Source organism: Neolamprologus multifasciatus, chromosome 22 (genome assembly GCF_963576455.1).
Source record: "Neolamprologus multifasciatus chromosome 22, fNeoMul1.2, whole genome shotgun sequence".
In the NCBI taxonomy this organism is placed as follows: Eukaryota; Metazoa; Chordata; class Actinopteri; order Cichliformes; family Cichlidae; genus Neolamprologus; species Neolamprologus multifasciatus.
Window position 1 is genome coordinate 31318931 of NC_140459.1, and position 21149 is coordinate 31340079.

General features: G+C 42.9%; 1 protein-coding gene and 1 long non-coding RNA gene across 4 annotated transcripts in view; one reads left to right on the forward strand and one right to left on the reverse strand.

The window, feature by feature from the left end:
- Positions 1 to 21149, forward strand: part of LOC146493755 (triple functional domain protein) — an 88435-nt gene that overhangs the window by 24860 nt on the left and 42426 nt on the right. For all 3 annotated transcript variants that reach the window (XM_085147652.1, XM_085147653.1, XM_085147651.1), the window contains exons 3-4: positions 16365 to 16439; positions 20763 to 20877. In XM_085147652.1, coding sequence (XP_085003778.1) covers positions 16365 to 16439; positions 20763 to 20877 — 190 coding nt within the window. The remainder of the gene's footprint in view (positions 1 to 16364; positions 16440 to 20762; positions 20878 to 21149) is intronic.
- Positions 184 to 20764, reverse strand: LOC146493756 (uncharacterized). Its single transcript, XR_014871807.1, has 2 exons — positions 14388 to 20764; positions 184 to 14254 (listed from the first exon to the last, which is right to left on the reverse strand). It is a non-coding gene; the product is annotated as an uncharacterized LOC146493756 (long non-coding RNA).

Below are 21149 nucleotides of genomic sequence, written 5' to 3' on the forward strand. Positions count from 1 at the left end.
GGTAACCTTCGGTCACGCTCTCGGTTGATTTTTCTAGTCGGCACACTCATTTCCTCCATTACCCGGGCGGCACGGTGGCTGGCTGCTTTCCAAACAAATACACATGTGCGGCTTGGCACTTGTGCTGCGGCTGTGATTGGTTCGGCTCTGCGCTACTTAATTTGGATTGGCTGTTCTTCTGTTAGGACAAGAGAGATGAGGCCTATCGCAATAGTTTAACTTTTCTATCGAGAAAAAGTTATTTCGCAATACATATGTTATCGTTTATCGCCCAGCTCTACTCCACAGTAATGCTGGAGCTCTGTCAGAGTAAGCATCAGGTTATTGGTCACCTGCCTGACCGAGGCCCTTTTACTTCGATTGCCCAGACTGGCCAGCCAGCTGTGGGAAGAGTTCTGGCGGCTCCACAGTTCTTCCGTTTTCAGATGATGGAGGCCACTGTGCTCATTACTATCCTCAATGATAAAGACAGGTGTGTGTGTTTCCAAATCATAGCCAGTCGACTGAATTTACCACAGGTGGGCCCCAATCAAGTGCAGAAACATCTGAAAGATGATCACTGGAAACAGGAGGTAGCTGAGCTCGATTTGTATGTGTCATGGAAAAGGCTGTGAATACATGCACTGTTGTTTTTACCATGTTGTTTTTCATTTTTGATAAATTTGCAAGAATTTTAAGCAGAGTTTATTCACTTTGTCATTATGGGGTGAATACTTTTTGGATGCTCTGTTAAATTTCACCCCTGTTCCTGTCCATTCTCTTGTCCGCTGGTGTTGGACATTGTAAGGTTCTCGTCTAATAGCACTGATGAAGGGCGGTTCAATGCTCCGCCCCTCCCATCTATTCCCAAAACATACAGGATGTGGACAGCTACCCATGTCTGGCACCTCTCCCCATAGCTATAACAGGCTATTAGCAATGAGTTGAGATGGACACTTACGCTGCCTGCTCCATGATTTATTCACACAAACTGCCCTTCACTCAGAATCACTCACCCTAAATGACCTTTTCCTTGTGTCCTTTCTCCAATCAGTTGTACTAAATCTTCCTTTTTATTATCCTCATGGTGCAGCTGACACTTAAAAAGTAGGCTATGTTCCTCGTGTGAGGGTTAATATGTGCTGCTGAAACGACACATTTAATGACCAATTTGACGTATAAAGTTATTTCTGCTCTGTTCTTCAGTGAGAAATTTTACTATTTCATAGGAAATTAGAATAGAGCCATTTGTGCAAACCTCTTAATTAGAAACTCTAAGACTATCAGCAGTATTGGCTTTGTAAAGAGAAACAAAAACAGCCCTCAAATTCTACACACAAAGGAGGACAGTGAGTTGGCAGGTTGCTCCAAAGCCTCAGGGTCTTTATAGAGAAAGTGCCCGTAGGAAAAAGGCGATGAAAGCAACACAAACGCGGTTATATCTGAGAAACACTTGGTTTAGTGTGACTGTTTAGCCTTTCTGATCGGTGCTTTTCTTAAGCATCCTGCTGCTTAACAGTTATCACTTCGTGGTTTAGAAGAGAGGGGGGGGGGGATTATGTCTGTCCATCTGTTGGGCCTCCTCATCCACTGGTCTGACTGGGTGACTGGAAAGTGGGTTGCGAGGGATGGGAGGGTGAGGCGAGTGCACTTATGTAATGACGTTAAAGCTTTCGAACCCTGACAGATGTGCTTTCTATCACCATCTCTCTCTCTCTCTCTCAACCCTTTTCGTCTGTGTCTGTCCAGAAGTACCCGGTGTAATCTGCCTCAGTGCTTGTTGAAATGATTTGGCATAAATCTTCAGCAATCAGCTGCAATCTGCAATCTGAAAGCATCGCCTCAAGATGGCGTGTTCGAGCAGATTGGAAGAGCTGAAGCACAAAAATGCTGCAGGAGTGTCTGATCTGCAGCAGTCGTCTGTAGAAGAGCCACTCCTCTGTCACTTACTGTGTAATCTCAGTAAGTGACAGGAGCAACGTGTGGAAGGAAAATGAGTTTTTATTCTCACTATTACAGCAGTAGAAGAGTTTTTTGGGGTGGAGGGTTAAAAAAAACAAACAAAAAACCAAAACTTGTTGTTGTAACGGTCGTTTTCTCTCTGTCTCGTCACGGTTAGTCAGAATAGGATCAGGTGGCATTAAAAGACCCGGCCGACTGAACTCTTGGCACCAATAACAAGCTGCCTTTTCTTTCTCTCCGTCTCTCTCGCTGTCTTTCTTTTATTCCTGCTTCCTCTACTCTCCCTTTTCCCTTCTCCCCTGCTGTGTTTGGGTCGCTGGGGTAACCCTGGCCTGTTTCTCGCTCGGTTAGCCTACCCTGCTATTAGAGGTCTGGATGGATGGGGAGAACAGGAAGAGGCGGGGGTAAGGGAAAGATGGTGTGCGCTCTGTCTCGGTCTCCCAAGCCAAAACTCCGATTTGGGGACAGAAAGGGGAAAATTGGGAAGGACACAGAGAATCTGAACGGACTGGAAACAAACACCCAGGCTGTGCTGTTCAGTCTTGAATGCTGTCAATTCGGTGTTTTAGATCGCCGCTCGTTTTCATCAACGGCAAATGATTTTCACTGCAATGAAAGTGCTACACAGATACCTTATCAGTGTAAGGGTGGTAAAGGGAAAGTAGTGACACTGAAAGAGTGCATTTCATAGACTGATGCAGAATTTACTTAGATGGCACCTAAACGTGACTAATTGACCAGATGAACACGTTCTTACTTGTAAACTGGTTTCTAACTTTGTGTGTATGTACAGTCAGTGCCAATTGTGGCCACAGTGAGGTCATTGTTATATTGGCACAGCAGCCAGTCAAAGGTGAGCTGTGCAACAGCTAATCAGAGCTGCTTCAGTAGGACTGATAGATGGGACACGAGCCATTTGTCCAGAATTCAAACCACATATAGACAAAAGAAGATTGTTCTTTTCATCTGCACTGATCTGGTGTTGTGGCTGTTCTGAGATCTCACAGAACAGGAGTCTGTGACAACAGATATGACTGTGATCAAATCATAAACGGCACTAAAGGCAGAGCTAGGGCACAGGTGAGCTATTAAGCTGCTTGCAGGTTGTGCAAAAGTAGCAGCTCGAGTAGTCCATTAGGCCCTGGTCACGCAGACGCAGAGACCTGTAGGCGACTGCATGGCAACCACCAGTTGGTAGGGAAAAATTAGCATTAACTGACTGGTTTTGAGTGATTGCTGGAGGTTGCTGGCAGTCTTGAAGAGGAAACCTCACTGGGAATGCTTAGCATGCTAGCAGATTGCCACAGTCACTTTTACTTTGTAGGGAAGACTTTTGTGCAAACACTCACTGACCAATCACCAAGCGGTTGTGAAACTGTCTTTGTCATTCTTTAAAGCAGAAGCTGCACATTTTTTTTTTTTTTTTTTAATTTGTTTTAAATGGGTTGATTTCAGGTTAAAAATCAGCTTTTACTTTAAAGATGGACCTTCTCCATTTCCAAATGGGGTTGCACCCTTTAGTGGTTAGTGAGCATTTGCAGACGGCTTGCAACTAAGGCAATCACAAGGAGGTTTTTGGTACAGCACTCTCTTTGTGGCAGTTTTCCTCCTAGCAACCAGAAGTTCACCAACCAGTCTCTAGGTGTGGCGGAGGCATCTTATTTGATGTGTATCTGCTGATGCGCCCGCCTAAAACTAAGCAAAATGGCATCATTGCATTATAAAAACATTGCAGAAGAACATTAAAAGTAACAGAGGAGTTTAACCAACTGCTGACAAAAAGACAAATACAGTCTGTTCAGTAGAGCTGGAACTGCAGTCACACCTGCGAACACTTGTGTGTCATGTTTGTTATTAAGTGCGATACAGCCAGGTTAGCTGTAATAGAGTTGCAAAGGGGGAGGAGAGCTGCTGTTGTTCCCCATTGCGTCTCCCTTTCTGTTTGTTCTTAAAACAATATACTTAATGTGTTTTAACACAGAAAAGCAGCACTCTGTGGAACAATGCTAGGGGCACTGTAAACTTCATATGCAAATTGATGGTGGGGAGGGGAGCTTGAGAAGCTTAATATTTACTAAGGAGGTAAGGCTTAGCAGTTTAGGATTTATCTGAGATGAATCTGTCTGGAAGATTATAGTCTTAAATATATTTCATTTAGATTTTTTTAGTACAGCCTTTTCTTCATAGGAAAGGAAATGCCTTCAAATTAACATTTAGACCACAGGAAACATAAAATAGCTTAATGCACGCTTCGCTTAAATCAATTTAAAGTGTAGAAATTAAATTAAATCCATTGAGCGTGTAGTATCTATGAGTAAAATGGGCATGCAATCAAATAAAATTGCTCTGTCTGGTATCTTTTTTTTGTCATGGAGACACTGCTGTCCACTCCTTTATCCCAGAGGAATTCCTGCCAGTCCCACACATCCCTCAGCAGGGAATTTATGGCATGCTGTGAATGTGGGAAGTCCACAGCTATGCACTGATTCACACTCTTGCGCGCGAATCTGGTTTCTGTTGACCCGTAACAGCTGGTTTAGGAGCGATGGCTCCCAGTCAGCTGCTGGATAGCCATTATGAGATACAACTGCTCTTTAATCTCACAGGAAGATGCTGCGAGTGTTTCCTCCTCCTCTCAGCTGACTGTACCACCCGTCCCATCTGTTGGTGTGCACACAGCTGTCGCATTCTGTCTTCATATTGAACTCAGAAACGCACACACACACCGACCCCTGAGGTATTTGTTGCAGTGCCTCTGGGGAAGACTTGTTGTTGTTGTTTTGGTGTTTAGCAAACTGAGTAATGCCCACTCAGAGGCCACTACAAATCTCAGGCCTCTGAGGTGTGTGCCAAGTATGTACATATTGTAACACAAGCACAGCCCAGTTCCAGTCGTGGCCTGCAACGAAGACGAACTGGCCGTGATCCGGGAGTTTCAGCAAAGGATGATGGACATTCCTGGCATCACCCCCATGGGTGTAGTCATATCAGTGATAACTTTGTCTCGCCCACTTCATACAGCACAGGCGACACGGGAAATGTTGGGACTTTCTGTTGCCTTGGAAAAATTCACCCAGGTGTGCTTTTTTTTGTCTTATGGGATACAGTTTTCCTCTGTCTCGACTTCTCAGATAATTCTTCATTTAGTGATTGGCATTGGACGCCAGTTTCCCTGAATTCCTGAATGTAGACATCATCAGCAAGGTAATGACCTCCTCATTGGTACCTAATGGCTTATTGATCATAAAGAAAAGAGGAGTGTAATTTGTTTTTCACAGTTTGTCATTGAATTGGAAAGGTTCAAATGAACACTGGCTGTACTTCATTGCGCTGTGAATGGATCGTAAATTTTCTTGGTAGGCTGTTTGATGACTCTCGTAGCAAGCACTTCCTCGAATCCAGCATTCCTACGTGACTCAGTTAAATCATTGGTTGTAACATAAACCCTGTGACATCATACGTCCTTATAGAGTCATGGTTGTATTTAATACACTATCCTCTTTAAGTTTTAAGAATTCTTAGACTTGGTGAACTAAAAACCAATTTGCATGAATTTCTCTGCACTTACTGAACATTTTATGTAGTGCTGAAATGTAGTTACTATACTAATACTTAGTTTTGTAGGTCCCTAGAATTATATCACATCTGTTTAATGTATTAAAGATGTAGCAATAACGTGCCATTAAGCACCAAATTGCAAAAGTTACCTCAAAGTGCTTTAGATTGTTAGCTAAAGAGTGAAGACAGTGGGAAGGAAAACCTCTTCTAACAGGAAGAAACCTCCAGCAGAAGCAGGCTCAGGGAGGGGGCAGCTTCTGCTGTGACCAGTGAGGGGTGAGGGGACGAAGGAAAAGATGCACAGTGAAAGCGAGGTGAGATTAGATTAATAATAACTAATGTTTAATGCAGTACTTCGTGCTGTTTTTGATTCTTCACTTTAGCCCAACAGAGAAGACAGAAATCCTGATATATAAAGAACTTCTTTGCAGTAAAGAGATGAACATAACAACGGTCCATCATCGCGTCATACTTCGTTCCTTTTCGTTTTTCTGCTTCTTTCTTGTCGAGTGAACACAGCTATGATCGCTCTTTTTGGTGTGCAAGTCCCACTTTCAACCAGTCATCTATCTTGGCATACCATCACCATCGACTTAGGTGCTGTTGGCTCTTGGGAGGAGGTGCCGTAAAGTCGATACAGTCAACGTTTACATATACAATCCCAGCCTCTACTAGCATAGGTTAATATTGAGCGGCTGCAGAGCAACAACATGGGCGATTTGAGCCGATTGAAGCAAGTACGAGTGAAGGAAAAGCACTCGGATGACATATGGCAATCTGCTAAGTACGTTAGAGGTTTAGCTACAGTAGCTGCAAAGCAGTGAACTATGAGAAGATCACGTACGTGGGCGGAGCTGAAGCGTTTTGCCTACAACCTCACGACTCACTTCCTGTGCTAAGCGGCTTCTCCTCGTTCATAAATGCAGCGCAGGCATATTATAATTGCTGCCCCTCCTGCACGCTGAGGATTACCTCCATTTACCTGTCTCTCCAAAAGACAGACAGATTAGCAGCTCACCTAATGCCACACGAGGTTCTCAGTGATACTGTTTGTCCACAGAGCCCAAGTGTCTGCACCGGTAACCCAATTTCTCCTTGGAAATGTTTGCTCCAGCTTTCCATATGGATGTGTAGACATCACCAAAAATGGGTGGTTTTGGTTGTCTGCAGGGTTGGAATATCTCCCCTCAGGAATCTCAGGATTAGCTTCAGCTGCGGCAGCTCTGCCCGCAGCGGACTGGGATCCCGTCGGCACATCGGCCAGTCACTCTATGATTAGATGATGCTGCGAGCAGGCTGCATTTCTTCAGCAGCAGCCGAAGCCAAATCCACAGCAATTTATGGAGGTTTTACAATTTAGGGAAGAATTTTCAAGCATGGCTTGCTGGACAGCCAATCACAAGTGGCAGTATGCTTATACTGGTTCCTCCCTCGTCCCGCTGACAGGTACAGTGTTGCCTGTCTGGTGATGCACAGGAGAGGGGGACGTAGAATCTACCACGCAGTCAGCACCATCCTTTCCTTTGTGCTCTTCCTCGTCATCCCTCAATCAACCCAATGGAAACTGAACTTAGTCGTCCCTCCATCGTTCCCTGACGTCTACTTTATTCCTCCTTCGCTGTCATACACCGCTTCTCTTTTCCCCCCCTCTCTTTCCTCAGCCTAGTTATGACACAATGATGTTTCATTAGCTTACTAATTTTCCTGGTTCCTCCTAGTCGGTTTTGTTCATCATTTACCCAGAAACCCTTGTTCTCCAGTCTGCTTCTGTGCGGGTGTGGGTGTGACCTGGCCACTCTATATTTAGCTGCTGTGCCACTTTCTCTGTTCCCAGAGCACTGCAGAGTGCTGGGAGGTGATGGAGGGTGGAGTGGCTGTGTCTTTAAACTTACCTTTTACTTTTGATGATTAAAGAAGAAATCCACCCAAAATACTGCTCAGATAAACTCTGGAAATAAGGATGGGGTGTGTATGTGTGTTTTGGTCAGTCTGCGTGAAACCTTAATCTGACAAAAGTCGCCGTACAGTAGCAAATTCAAACAACTACAAGGCCTCACTGTGCGCTCTTTTTACACACTCTCTTCCAAACACAGCGGTTTTCTGCTCGTCTCTTGTCAACATTAGGTTTTTCATTGACCTTTGATTATCCTCCTGCTCAGTGGCAGCTGGCCAATCAGACAGCAGGTCTGCAAGCAACATCAAAGATTGTCTTTGCTTCAGAAGATGAATCACTCTGTGGTGAAAACATGCCGACTTATCCGTTTGTGCGCATATGCTGCAGTTCACCTCGATAAGCGCGATTCTTGAGCGTTTAGCTTGGCACCGCTGCTGTAAATAAGCGGCGCCGATAAACATCACGCTCGAGCTAAGCTGCGAGGTAATGTTCAGGCAGCAGCGTGTAGGCAGCTGCTACAAAAGCAGCTTTCTTGTAATTTAATGGCCGTATTGTCACATGATGACCACAGCATTAGACGATCTGTTCCAAAGCAGTTGTATGTGTCGCGTAAGGTTGTAATTCATAGAAAGTATGATCATTTTCATAGCTGGTCTAGATCAGTGATGTCAAACTCATCTTCAATCAAAGGGGACGTACGGCTCATATAGATCATAGGATAGACTCTGCCTTCTGCCAATATAAAGACAATTAGACACTTTTAGTTCCTGAGTTATCCTTATATAAGAAAAAAAAATAGATTTTTTTTTTTTTTAACAGCACAGCTCAGTTTTTCTGAAGTCTCTACTGGGCCAATTCTGGCTCCCAGGTCACATGTTTTACACCTCTTTGTCTAGAAAATGAAAAGCATTTATCCCAGTTTTCTAAAATCCAACCAAGCCTTGTCATGTAAGTCAAAACAAGTAAATTCTCACGGTGTTTACAATAAATAAACCTTGAATAGGTGTTTCATTTCTTGCTAATGTATTAATCACTCAATGTAACATTAAAAACACCTAAAAGAAGTATAAACATTTTTAAGTGACTTTTTTCAGTTCTAACTCCACTACACTCTCTTTACATGAGTTAACAAACAAAACAATCCCTGTTTATCTTTTACTTGGGCCCTCTGCAGCTTCTCAGTTCCTCTGCCTGAAACAAGCTGCCTTAGCTCCCTTCCCCATGGCTTTAAGACATCTTTCTTCTGATTGGCTGTTCGTTGTAAACAGAAGCTGTGATCAGCAGGTCGGTAGGCCAAAGCTTTGTGCCTGAGAGGACCATGTTGGAGTGAGCCACTCTCACTCACATTACAGAGAGTTAAAGGTAGAAAACATCACTGTTTGTTATGACGGTCTGTTGTTAGAGCTAGGGCTGCCACAATTAGTCGACTAGTCACGATTACGTCGACTATCAAAATCGTTGACGACTGATTAAATAGTCGACGCGTCGTTTGAAGCTTTGTAAGATCACAAAAGACGCAGGAATAAGTAGTAGGATTTAAGAGTGTAATGACGGACTGAAACAGAAGATGGCAGCACTGCATGTAGAAGGATGCCAGCTGCCGTTAAACCCCGAAGAAGAAGAAGCTGTGTCCCAGAATTCATAGCGCGGCCCAGCTCAGTTTCCAACAATGGCAGCAGCTAGTTAGTTTTAATATTACTCTTATTATTCTTTCTGTGTCACAAAATAAACGTTTAACATAGTTTCAGGCGAGAATGTAGCTGTGTAAACCTCAAATATCTGCTCAGTTTATCAAGACACCACATATTTTCAAAAGCGCTCTGACGTTTGCGGAGACGTCTGTTAGCCACTAGCTCGATAGCTAGCCGGGGGCTAGGCTCACTAGAGCCCGTGAGAATCGTTTTCAAACCCACCGCCGTCTTTTACTACTCAGGTTAAATATATATAAGTCACGTAGATAACTTAATGTTATTGTTTGGCTTTTTTGTAGTATTTATTTTGTTCCTGAGTAAATAGGTTTGGCTGAAATTAAAGTTATAGTTTTTACACAGCTGAATAAACGTCAAGCAGACAGCTGATTATCAGAAGTGTGAGATGCTCGAGAATATACTCCGGTGTCCTGTTATATTTTAGATAGCAAGGAGTTTATTAAACTTCACCGAAACAATCTGCAAATTTCATTAAAATTTAATAAACTATCATCTTGTCTTTATTTTTAGTTAGCACATACCTTAAACACTTAAAGCTGTAAGCTAATGATCGTTATATAAGAGCAGATGCTGCTGGTGCAATAATCTATATGTTTTACGTCCAATGGATGATGATCTGATTAGTCGACTAATCGCAAAAATAATCGGTGACTAGTCGACTATCAAAATAATCGTTTGTGGCAGCCCTAGTTGGAACATACCGTCTGTGACAGATGAGAAAAATAAGCTAACTTTTACCCATATTGATAGCACATTTCGCGATTCCTAATACCTTGTGTCCTAATTTTTCATAAAGAGACTTAAAGGTAAACATGGTCTCCAGTCTGCCACAGAATAACTGTGAATGTCTCACTGGCTGCAGCTTCTCAAACGTGACAGATGAATGCCTCTTTCACATTTTGGAATCATCCCTTTTTGGCTTTAAGTGTTGCTCGGACAACCCAAGCTTATGTCTTTTTAAGTTTGATGAAGTCGAATTTGAAACGCAGCGATCAATAAATAATCCTGAGATTCAACCCAGTTTGACTCCCCCAGCGCTCTCCGTCTCCTCAGAGAGCCGATCTGGACCATGTGCAGCTCCCAGAAATAGAGCCAGAGCAGAGCTCTCTGTCTGCACTCCCCTCCTCTCATGCTTCATCTATAAAGAGCTACAAGCTCATTCTCTACAGGAGCGCAGTGGGAAATGTAGTTGATCATGCTAATTTGTTTTTTGTGGCACCCTGAGGGAGGGAAGGAGACAAATGAGAAGAGAGAAGAATAGTAAAAATAGAGACAAGTCCTGATTCTCATCCATCTCCTCCGGTGGCAGGAATGAATTAGCATCTCATTAGCATACAGTTGTAAATACGACGCCATGCAGAGACCAGAGACTGGAGTGCAATTTCAAAAACACTTCAGTGCCCGAGAGGGGTGTGTTTCTGAGCGTTTGTTTATTATTTAATTGTATTAGTCCTTTATTTATCCAGGTAAAAATCTCATTTTCAACAGAGACCTGGCAATTGTATGATAATAATATTAAAGGGATGACAGAGACGGTACTCCTCCCCTTTACAGTACTTCTTATGTAATATGCGGTAACAAATTGTGCGTAAATGTGCGCCTGTGTGTGTCTTACCAGTTTACCACTACACCATAAGACTAAAATGGAGTCAGATGAATTACATTGTTTTCTCTCTCTCTCTGCTGATCTCTTAACAGCTTTAATTGCATGTTAGACAGCGTGTCACATATACTGCAGGATTGCACCTCAGGTGAAGAGCACGTATTGAAGGTGCTTGAGAGGACGCAGCGTAGGGCTCTTGAGTTTAATTTGTAGTACTGCAGCAGGTAGTGTTATTATTTACATTAGCTCTGTCGTCACGAAGCTGAGCTGGATTTGGAGCTGATACATCTTGGAAAATGATTAATGTAACTGAACTCTCAGAAGGAGAGAAGACTTAAAATTGCCAGAACTATGAAAATAATACCAATGGTGTGTGTCTACACACTTACTGCACAATAATGAGCTAAATGCAGTAATCGCTTGTTACATTTTCTGTCATGGAGGTAGTGTACGTGAAAAAATCCATTATTTCTTTATATTTTCCTTCCAAGAAGCCAGTCTTTGTTTTGCTTTATTTAAAGTGGGTTTGAACAAGGCTGCTTTCTCACTTTAGTCTGTCGATATCTGGAGTTCGTATCTTTAGGCAGTTTTTTATTAGCAGCCTATTTTTTTTGTTTTTGTTTTTAACTGAATCTATGATAAATAATTAAATCACATTTTTGCACCAACGTTGTGATTCCCAAAGAGTTCCTAAAACTTGGCAAATCTCGGCATGGTTTGGAATGTGTCCTGCAGGGCCTGGAAAAATGGAGGGTAAAGGAAGTGGGAATATCCAGGTCCTGGGAAAACCATGTGGCCCTTCAGTTGACCCATCTTTTATTCACTGAAACTTCATCAGAAATGATCACAGCGGAAGGGTGGCTGTCAATTCAGATCAGTTTTATTTATACAGCATCAAATCACAACAACGGTCGCCTCAAGGTTCTTTATATTGTAAGGTAGACCCTTCAATAATACATGCAGAGCAAAACCCAACAATCACATGACCCCCTATGTGCAAGCAGTTTGGCAACAGTGGGAAGGAAAAACTCCCTTTTAACAGGAAGAAACCTCTGGCAGAACCAGGCTATGGGAGGGGCGGCTGGTTAGACAGGATAAAAGACACGCTGTGGAAGAGAGCCAGTGATTGATAAGAAGTAAAGATTCAATGCAGAGGTCTGTTAACACAGAGTGAGTGAGAAATGTGACTGAAAAAGAAATGCTCAATACAATAGGTATAGGCCCAGCAGCCTATACCTATTGCAGCATAACTAAGGGAGGATTCAAGGTCACCTGATCTAAACCTAACTATATACTTTAGCAAAAAGGAAAGTTTTAAGCCTGATTTTAAAAGTAGAGATAGTGTCTGTCTCCCAAACCCAAGCTGGAAGCTGGTTCCACAGAAGAGGCTGAAGGCTCTGCCTCCAGCTTTCTTCTTTTAAATGCTCTAGGAACAACGAGTAAGCCCGCAGTCCGAGACTGAAGTAGTGTAATGGGGTGATACGGTATTATAAGGTCATTAAGATAAGATGGGGGCTGATTGTTCAAGACCTTGTATGCGAGGAGGAGTATGTTGAATACAATTCTGGATTAGGAAGCTATTCAAGAAGCTTTAATTAAGGAAGGGAAACAGGGCGAAGGTATACAGAATTGGAAAAGAACTTGGCTGAACAGTGGTTTTCAGCCAGTGGTGTTGGAGATCTTGTCAAAATTGATGGAATTATGGATGCAGAAAAGTACCATCAGATTTTAATCCACCTTGCGATAATATCTGGTTGCATCTGATTGGCAGCAGCTTCATTCTTTACCCTGATAATGATCCCAAACACACTGCCAGGGCAGTAGAAGCTTACCTGACAGATAACACGCAAAGGAGCATCAGTCATGTTACAATAACTCTGTGTGCCTATTTCCCATTTTCCTAGCAAAATGTAAGAGTGGAGAGTGGCTCAAGATTTTTGCACAGCACTGTATTATCTTTGTGCTAATCTATACACTGTGTTTACACTGCATATTACTGCCAAACACCTACCTGCTGTCATGCTGTGGAGTTATATTTCTGGAATCGCCCATAAGGGGATAGATGTACACCATTACACACACTGAAGGTTTAACTCGGTAAAATAAATCAGGCATTACTCTAACACCCAGGTTGACAATAAAAAGCAGGCAAACGTCAGTGGGACACAGAATGTCAAGGAGAGAAGAAGAGAAAAAGATTCACATGGGAAATATAACTCGTCCGGGCCATCAGTCATATAAACTAGACCGCTGCTCTGTCTGAAGGACAAAATTGGGGCTTATTCTGCCTGTGTGTGTGTGTGTGTGTGTGTGTGAGTGTGTTTGTGTGTGTGAGTGTGTTTTAAGGCCGTGGGTTTAATCACTTCAGGGATCTCTGTGTTTACAGGAGTTGCTTGAAAAGGTTTGCTCTTATTGACTATCCCCGTCCAGCTGTTCACCCTCTTCCGGCAAAGTCTCTCTTGTTTGACACCGTCACACCCATGAGGTTCAGCTTGACATTTCCATGGCGACAGTTTACAGCCCACATTATCACTGTGGGGTTTTTCTCCAGTTTATTCTCATTATCTATTCTAGACAAACCAGTATGTAGAACACATCAGTCGTTATGGTCTACACCAGAGGAGTTTTTCCGGCAGTATCGGAGAAGCCGCGATGAAGAGAAAGTTTATGCTTTCATGAGGAAACCAAAGGGTCAGCCACCATTGTGTGATTCATCAGTGAATACAAGCAAGTACTATTTATAGGAAAATGTCACTCATTGGGAGACTGAGAGAGGAAGCGGGCAAGGTAACTTTATTTATATTCATGTTTTGTGGCTGACAGCTCGACGGCCTTCAATAACCGTGCCATTTAGAAAATCATCATGGTTTCCTCAGATAGAGGAAGGGGAATTAGGAAAGTCGAGATGCTTTCTACATTCGTTGCTGACAGTCAGTTGGAGTTGCCCGGGATTTATGGGTTGCAGTCGCAGAGACAGAAGTGCTTGTGGTATTAAAACACACAGCTGTGTTGGGCTAATAAGGAGGCAGGCTTTGTTACTTATGTAGCAGAATCATTTGCTTTGTGGCTTTATGGTTAACAGTGTTTGTCTCTTGCCTGCTGTTTCAACATGTAGTCAGCCACCTTTTCTAGAAGGTCAGTCGTAATGATATGGCATCCCTGACGACCCCTAAAACCACAATGAGGTTGACATTTATAGATATTTGATAGACTGCTGAGCACTTTGGTGCCGACTTTTATAGTCCTGCAAGGTGAATAAAATGCAGTCAATTTGGCAATCCGTAGACTTCATGTGTTATAGTCATCTGTTGATATATATAGTACAGTGTAGACTGTGACGACTATGATTGGTCCGCTTGGTGCCATTATGACTGTCCAATAAAAACACAGCACACTACTTTATAATTCTTAAGTTAGACAGGAATCTTGAGCTATAACTAGGGATGGGTATCGTTTAGCTTTTATCCGATACCGGTGCCTAACCGGTACTTTTGAAACTGTGCTCAAACCGGTGCTTAAAGAATGGAGAACACAAACTTTGTCCAAAACCTCTCATGTTCCGCTGTTTTTTTGTAAAAAGATAACAATGTTAGCCTTTTCTGCAGCTATGGGGCATATATGGCATCACTCTTGGCTGGAAGCAGCTTAAACAATGGAAAAAACACAAACTTTGTCCAAAAACCTCTCATGTTTAACTGTTTTCCACTTTTTCTTTGGTCATTTTAGCCTTTTTGGCCAGGGTGAAGGGAGTATCTGCCATCAAACAAGAAGACAGCCGCATGTAACTATGACGGTGTTTGCTAGTTCACCTTACATGCATTAATGTAAGAACGTGGTTAGCTTACTCAGCGTAAATTACACACGAACAACATTAAGCTACTCACGCAGAGAAGAACGGCTGCTGCTGCCATCGTCATCCGTCATCCTTTCTGCTACACTGGCAGGGCTAGGGGCCAGGACTCTCCTCTTCGGGTTTTTGGGGGATGTTGCTAACTCCGGGTCCGATAACAGGCACCACACCCGCAGTAGATGTGCTCGGTGTGAGGTTTCGCAGCAAGCTATCAAATACGGCGCATTTCTCAGCTTTTAAAAAAAACGCTATGCGTCGCCAGGTGTTTCATCGGATTTGAGGTGTTACCTCTGACAGTATCACAGTATCAGCTTAAAGCACTTGTTGCAGGCTGCTGAGTTTGCATCTTTTGCTGTGAAGTACAGCCAGACTTTTGACCGCTTCGCCTTGGGCATTTTTAATCTGTAGCTCTGCTCTAAAAGAACGTACGTACCTGGATCCGCCTACTATCCTCGGAAACGTAAAATGATTGGCTAGAATCTAAAGTCATCACAGCTCAGGGAAAAAAAAAGCACCGAAATGTGCGCTGCTTTTCGGTCTGGTTACTACCGTTCATGTCAGAACCGATACCGGTACCCATCCCTAGCTATAACAGCTTTAAACAGTTGCAACATCACCCTCTGTATAGCTGTGTGTCTGAGCTTCTGTGCTGGACTATCTTACCTGTACATTAACAAAGGACAAAGAAAGCAAAACGAATATGTAAAAATTCCAACACTAATCCCTTAAAAGTAAATGCTGCCCAGCTGCCTCGCGCTTTCAGAGTGCCGCTTGTTCATTTTCGTTACCTCCAACACAATCTGCTTGCAATCAAAGTTGCAGTGATTACAGAGTGACGTGGATGTCGAAGATATTTTTATTGAATTGAATAATTAGAGTTGTTATAAAAGAACAAAAATAGGATCAAAGTCCGTGTCACCACGTGGTAACCATCATAGTAATAGCTCTGCCCTGGTATGTGAGCCGTTATTTGCAAAGCCTGTATATAAATGAGTAAAACATTCAAAACATTTATGCGAACCGTATTCGCCACTCTCATTGGTCGTTGCATCAGTCACTCACCTGGAAGTTGAGAAAAGTTTGTCTCTGGTCGCCTGTGGATACTCCGCTGTGGTCGCCACGTTGCTTTCACTGTGAACACAGTACATATGCTTTCAGTGACTCTCTGACGCAGGGGTGGGACGAACTGTGTATGTGTGTCTGCTGTGCTCTCTAACTGGGAAGCTCTTAGTTTTACATGTCAGGTGAAAATGTTAATTGCTGCACTGCAGAGCAAAGTTTAGTTAAAGGTTCCTTTATGCTTAATCTTCATAGTCCAAGCGTTTCCACCACTCAATGTTTGGTAGATGTGAAAATTCACCAGCTACTCAGAGTCTTTTTCAATAAATGCGGCATTTTATTATTACTCTAGCTGATGGGAGCTAAAGTGGCCTGTGACATTTAATGTTTCTTTACCCCGTTTCACCTCTGTTACACTAAGAGCTTTAGCAGCTCTGCGTCTGGCCTCACAGTCTCACCATTACTGTTTCTGACCGCTGTCTCATTGTGTGTATGTGTGAGCGTGAGAGCGGGAATCTTACAGACTTTTTCCTCTTGATGCAAGCAATCCAAAATTGGGACTGAACTGAATACGCCGCGTTTTAAAAGCCGCAGATCACCAGATTACAACTAGAGAAAATCTGCTCTGTCCCAAATAATCTGGGCTCTTCAGCTGCACAAGAAGAGGGAAAAAGGGAAAAGCTTTTTTTTTTTTTTTTAATTTCGTTCTTGTATTAAAACCGCATGTTTTCTTTCCTCATCTCTTCACAGGTTTCAGGAGAAATGAGGAGATGAGAGCGATGGAGGTGCTTCCCATCCTCAAAGAGAAGGTTGCCTTTCTGTCAGGTAAGGTTATGTGTGTTTGTCTGGTCTCAAAAATGCACCATCCCCTGCTGTCTGATCATGGCAAATAAAGCTAATAGAGCCTGATGTATACTTTGTACTAGAGATGGCACGATACCACTTTTTTATGTCCGATACCGATACCGATATCATAAATTTGGATATCTGCCGATACCGATATGAATCCGATATAGTGTGCTTTTTAATCAATAAAACTGTTTTTTTAATATCTTGCTGCTTTTTGTATAAGTTCATACTCAAGTTAAAAAACAACAACAACACTAAAGCTATTCTGTTATACATGTATGTAAAAAAAAAAACCACACTGCACCCAAAATATTTCATAGTTCAGCAACACTGATCAATCTAATAAAGTTAAACCTACTCCATCCTCCCTATTCTGGTATTTTAAAGAGCACTTAGCAGAAATATTAAGCAACCTAACTAATAGGGTTGCAAACTCCCAGCAAAAGAAAATAGGGAACCACCCTCTTCCTCATGATGCTTAATCAATGTAATCAACTTTAATTTGATGCAGGGTGAAAAAAATTCACAGAAATAAATTATTTTTCAGGAATAATTAAATAGATTCAACATCTTTCTTCAACAGAATTGCAGACTGCACAGATGGTTCCCAAAGGAAAAAGTACTACAGCTTACTAGGGTATATTAGACTTACAGTTACTATATACAGTAATGGACTTCTATACATTTTACATCAGATTAAAACTTTGGGTGTAAGATTCAGATAATTATTAAATAATTAAAAGCTAGATATTTTAAATGAGAATAAGAAAGAAAAGTATGTCTTTGTGCCCCCTTTTCCCTGTTCATGCCCTATCGGCCCCCCTGGCTAAACTTTGCTAGATCCGCCCCTGCACAGTTACCAGTCGTCAGCTACGTAGAAAAAGATCCTGGTGTAGAAAGTAATATTAAATAAATTCTAACAACAGCTTATCAAGCTTAATAGTGCTGCTGTTGTTCAGCCGCTGGTTTCCTCTTTCTGGTGTAAAGTGGGCCAAAAACTAAGACGAGAGACGGACTCGCAACGGAAAAGCCGATCAGCTGATCATTGATCAGTTTCACGATTGAAGTAGCAGCAGGAGAAAGAGGGAGAGAGAGAAGAGGCAGTCGCTCCATATATTGGTTGTTAAGCTTAACGTGGGAATGCTTTACAAACATTCAGAGATGAACTTACACACTTGCTTTACTTCTCTCTGAGATAACTTCCTCGGAGATGAAATGTTTGCTAGCAGGCTACAAATACACACAGCCGCTCTATCACGTGACCACACTGCTCCGACGTGCTACGGTTATGAGCCGAGTTACGCCGTGTCGCAAGTTTTGTGAGGTGCTTTTTTGATATTTAATGGATCGGATTACATTTTTTATTTCTCTCCGATATCCGATCCAGTAATTTGGGTCAGTATCGGACCGATACCGATACGTAATATCGGATCGGTCCATCTCTACTTTGTACTGCTTAGTTTGTATACACACACACAGACAGTTGCTAGGTATTAAGCTGTACTTGCGCACAGTCACGCACACAGTAACAAGCTGTGCAGGGGTCAGACTGAGGCGCAGACACTTGGCTCTTGACCTGTCTTTAAGCACACGCATATACACCCAGTTGACACACAGCACACACGCTGACATGCACACAGATATCTGTTGTTTGACCGTCATCAGCAGGACAGTTGGCGTAGAGAGCTACATCAGCCTCCCCCCCCCCTCAAAGAACACAACCACGTCCGACACACACTCGCACTCACACACTCGAGTGGTGCCAGAGAAAACTCACAGGAGGCTGAGCTGGAGATGCCGATTGCCACGAACATCCAGCAGGATTATTTGCACAACACACAAAAGCATTTTTTTTCAAGTGCGTGTGTATTACTGTCACGTTTTTGCGTATTCGTGCAAATGCAAGCACTCAGATCTCCAAAGAGCCAAATGGAATAACAAAGTGAAATCGGTGTGTGCGTCGTGCGCTGGCAGAGAAGGTCACAGTTAGAAACACAATGACGAGGAAAAGGACTCAGACAAACAGCGAAATTGAGAGAAGGAGAGTCAGGGCAGCGTTGCCATGGAGATGACTTACTGCCAGCTTCCCATAGTGGACACTGGTGGAATAATTGGCTTTGAAATGAAGGTAGAGGAGGGGCCGCTAGTGAAAAGGAGGGTAAATAAGCTAAGCCTATTATCCCCAATTTGGCCCCTTAATAAATCGGCCATGTTCGCCCTCTCTCATGTTTGCCTGTTGCCACGTGAGCGTTTGATTTTCTCCTCTGAGCGGCAGGGTCAAGCCTACAGGCGCACAGCAACCCGACTGAACTCACTAATTTGCGGGCTGAGCAGAGAGGGCCTGTGTTTATGAGTTCCCACGTGAGCGAAGCAGCCTTCTTCTTCTGCAAGTGGCCAGAAACTAGGAGCAAAAATATTATTACAGCACAAAATATGACTGCAGAGAAGATAAAAGGTCTGAAAAATCCTTTAAAAGATCACAAACAAACACTGCAGAATTCAAACACCATGTACAAAAAACAGTGCACAGTTTCTGCATAACAAAATGTATGCATTTGGCTTGCTTGCTGTTTGGAGAGAGCCAATCATATATACATGTTTGATTTATTTATTTATCTTTTCTGTTCTTTTAAAGGAACAGACTCTGCTTCTCCTTATTGTGTCATATTCTGTTATAGTGCAGTGTTAATATTAGATATGGCTTTAATAATATTCAGAAAATGCTCAGTCTAAACAAAACCCTTTCAGACTGCTCTACATGCTTCAATTCAGACAGTAGTTGTTTTGTTTTTTTAACATCGGGCTCTGTGACATCAGGTGAGGTCAGGCACGTAGCTATGGCTATGCGAATAGACTGTACATAGAAGATGGATGTAGCCACCAGCGTTACCATCTTGATGTTTAGAAGATGTGACTCAGAAGGGGCGACTAACAGAGAACCTGAACACTGCACATTTAAATGCTACCATGTAGCCATTTACAAGCAATGTTGGGCCGTGCACAAAAACAGTGTGTCACAAATGACTCGCTACTTTGTTTCTAAAGCAGTGCCTTACTTAAACGTTGCCAGGAAAAAGTCATTTGATATAATAGACATTACATTGTTTTCACATTACTCTGCAGCATGGCCTGAAATGCTTTGTCACATAATTACCAAGCTTAGGCTACAGTCTCACACCCTAAAATAAATCATTATACTAACACGTGCGCACACAAGATCTTTCTTCTAGCGATTAATTACGAACACAAAGCCAATAAAACAAAGCAGCGTTGAGAACCAGCCCAGAGAGGCTTTAGAGCAGTTGTCACGGTGATCGCGCTGTAGAAAAAGGTGCAGGTAGAAATGTAAGCTACAAGCCCGACTGCTCATCGCTGCCTCTGTGTTGAGCTGGGCTCATCTTTAACTTCACTGAGTTCTTCTCGGCTCTGCACAGATGTTGTGTTAGCAGTGTAAATCAGTCGTTTCTGCCCTGGATGGTGTTTGCACTTGGCCATCGCACTCTCATCCTTTCTGTTTCCTGAAAATCAAAGGAATCTTCATATTTGAAGAAACAGTTTCCTCCTGCCTGCACAGGACTGAAATCAGTCTGTTCAGCCATCGTGCAGATAATTGAAGAAACTTTGTAGTTACGCAGTGTCATGATTCACTTAACACAAAGTAAAGCTTTCTCCTCCTTTCTGGCCCTAATGGTGACATCATAGCTCATCAGGAGTAATGGAGGTCATAGAGCAGGGCGTCAGGGGCTATTTCTGTATGTTTTGTTTCAGACAGTGGATGAACTGAGGGTCTGCACAGGACTTCTCGTCTGTGACCTTCATCCTGTTAAGATAGTTTTTCCCTTTTTTGCTCATAAATGAAAGCTTAACTTCATTATCATCACCAGCTGTGTTTTGTGTTTATTCTTAATTAGTGAATGTAAGCACACCACGACTACAGTGAAGAACTGCTGCACGCGCTGCTCATCAGCTAACGTGAGCAATGCCGTGCCGCGGTGCAGTCACAAACAGCCTGTGGCGTGGCCACGAGCCCATTGCAAGCAGGTCCACTTCATTTTTCACAGCTCGACTGCACAGAGAGACAACAATAAAACACTTTCAGTCTAAATTATCTCCTGTCCTTTTAAAAAAAACAAAAACTTTTCGCTCATTTTTGGGTTAGCTAACTGCCTACGATCATGTGTGTTATGCTCCAGTGGTGCAAATGATACCACTAAACCTGCAAAACTCTGTGCCACATACACACTTGTCCTTACTCCACTTTTTATCTGTGTGTGTGTGTCTGCGTGTGCATCACCTCAGGTGGCAGAGACAGACGTGGTGGTCCTGTGTTAACGTTCCCATCACGCAGCAACCACGACAGAATACGAACAGACGACCTGAGGAGACTGATTGCTTACCTCGCCGGCATCCCCAGGTTACTTATTTCATTGCATGTGATTTTGTGTGGGTGGGTGTGTGTGGCAGTGCCTCAGAATGACATGAACTCCCACAGCGAGTGCTCAAAGCTCTATAAGCGAACACGTGAGAGGGCTGAGATGAGCATGTGATAGGAACGGAGAGCGTAATAATTCAGGAGCAGTTATCTTGCTGCAGCTTCTCGGCTGCCAGAAATCGCTTCTAGAGATGGTGAGATGCCGAGACAGAGAAGAGAAGCCTGGAGCTAACAGAGGCGACATGCAACAGAAA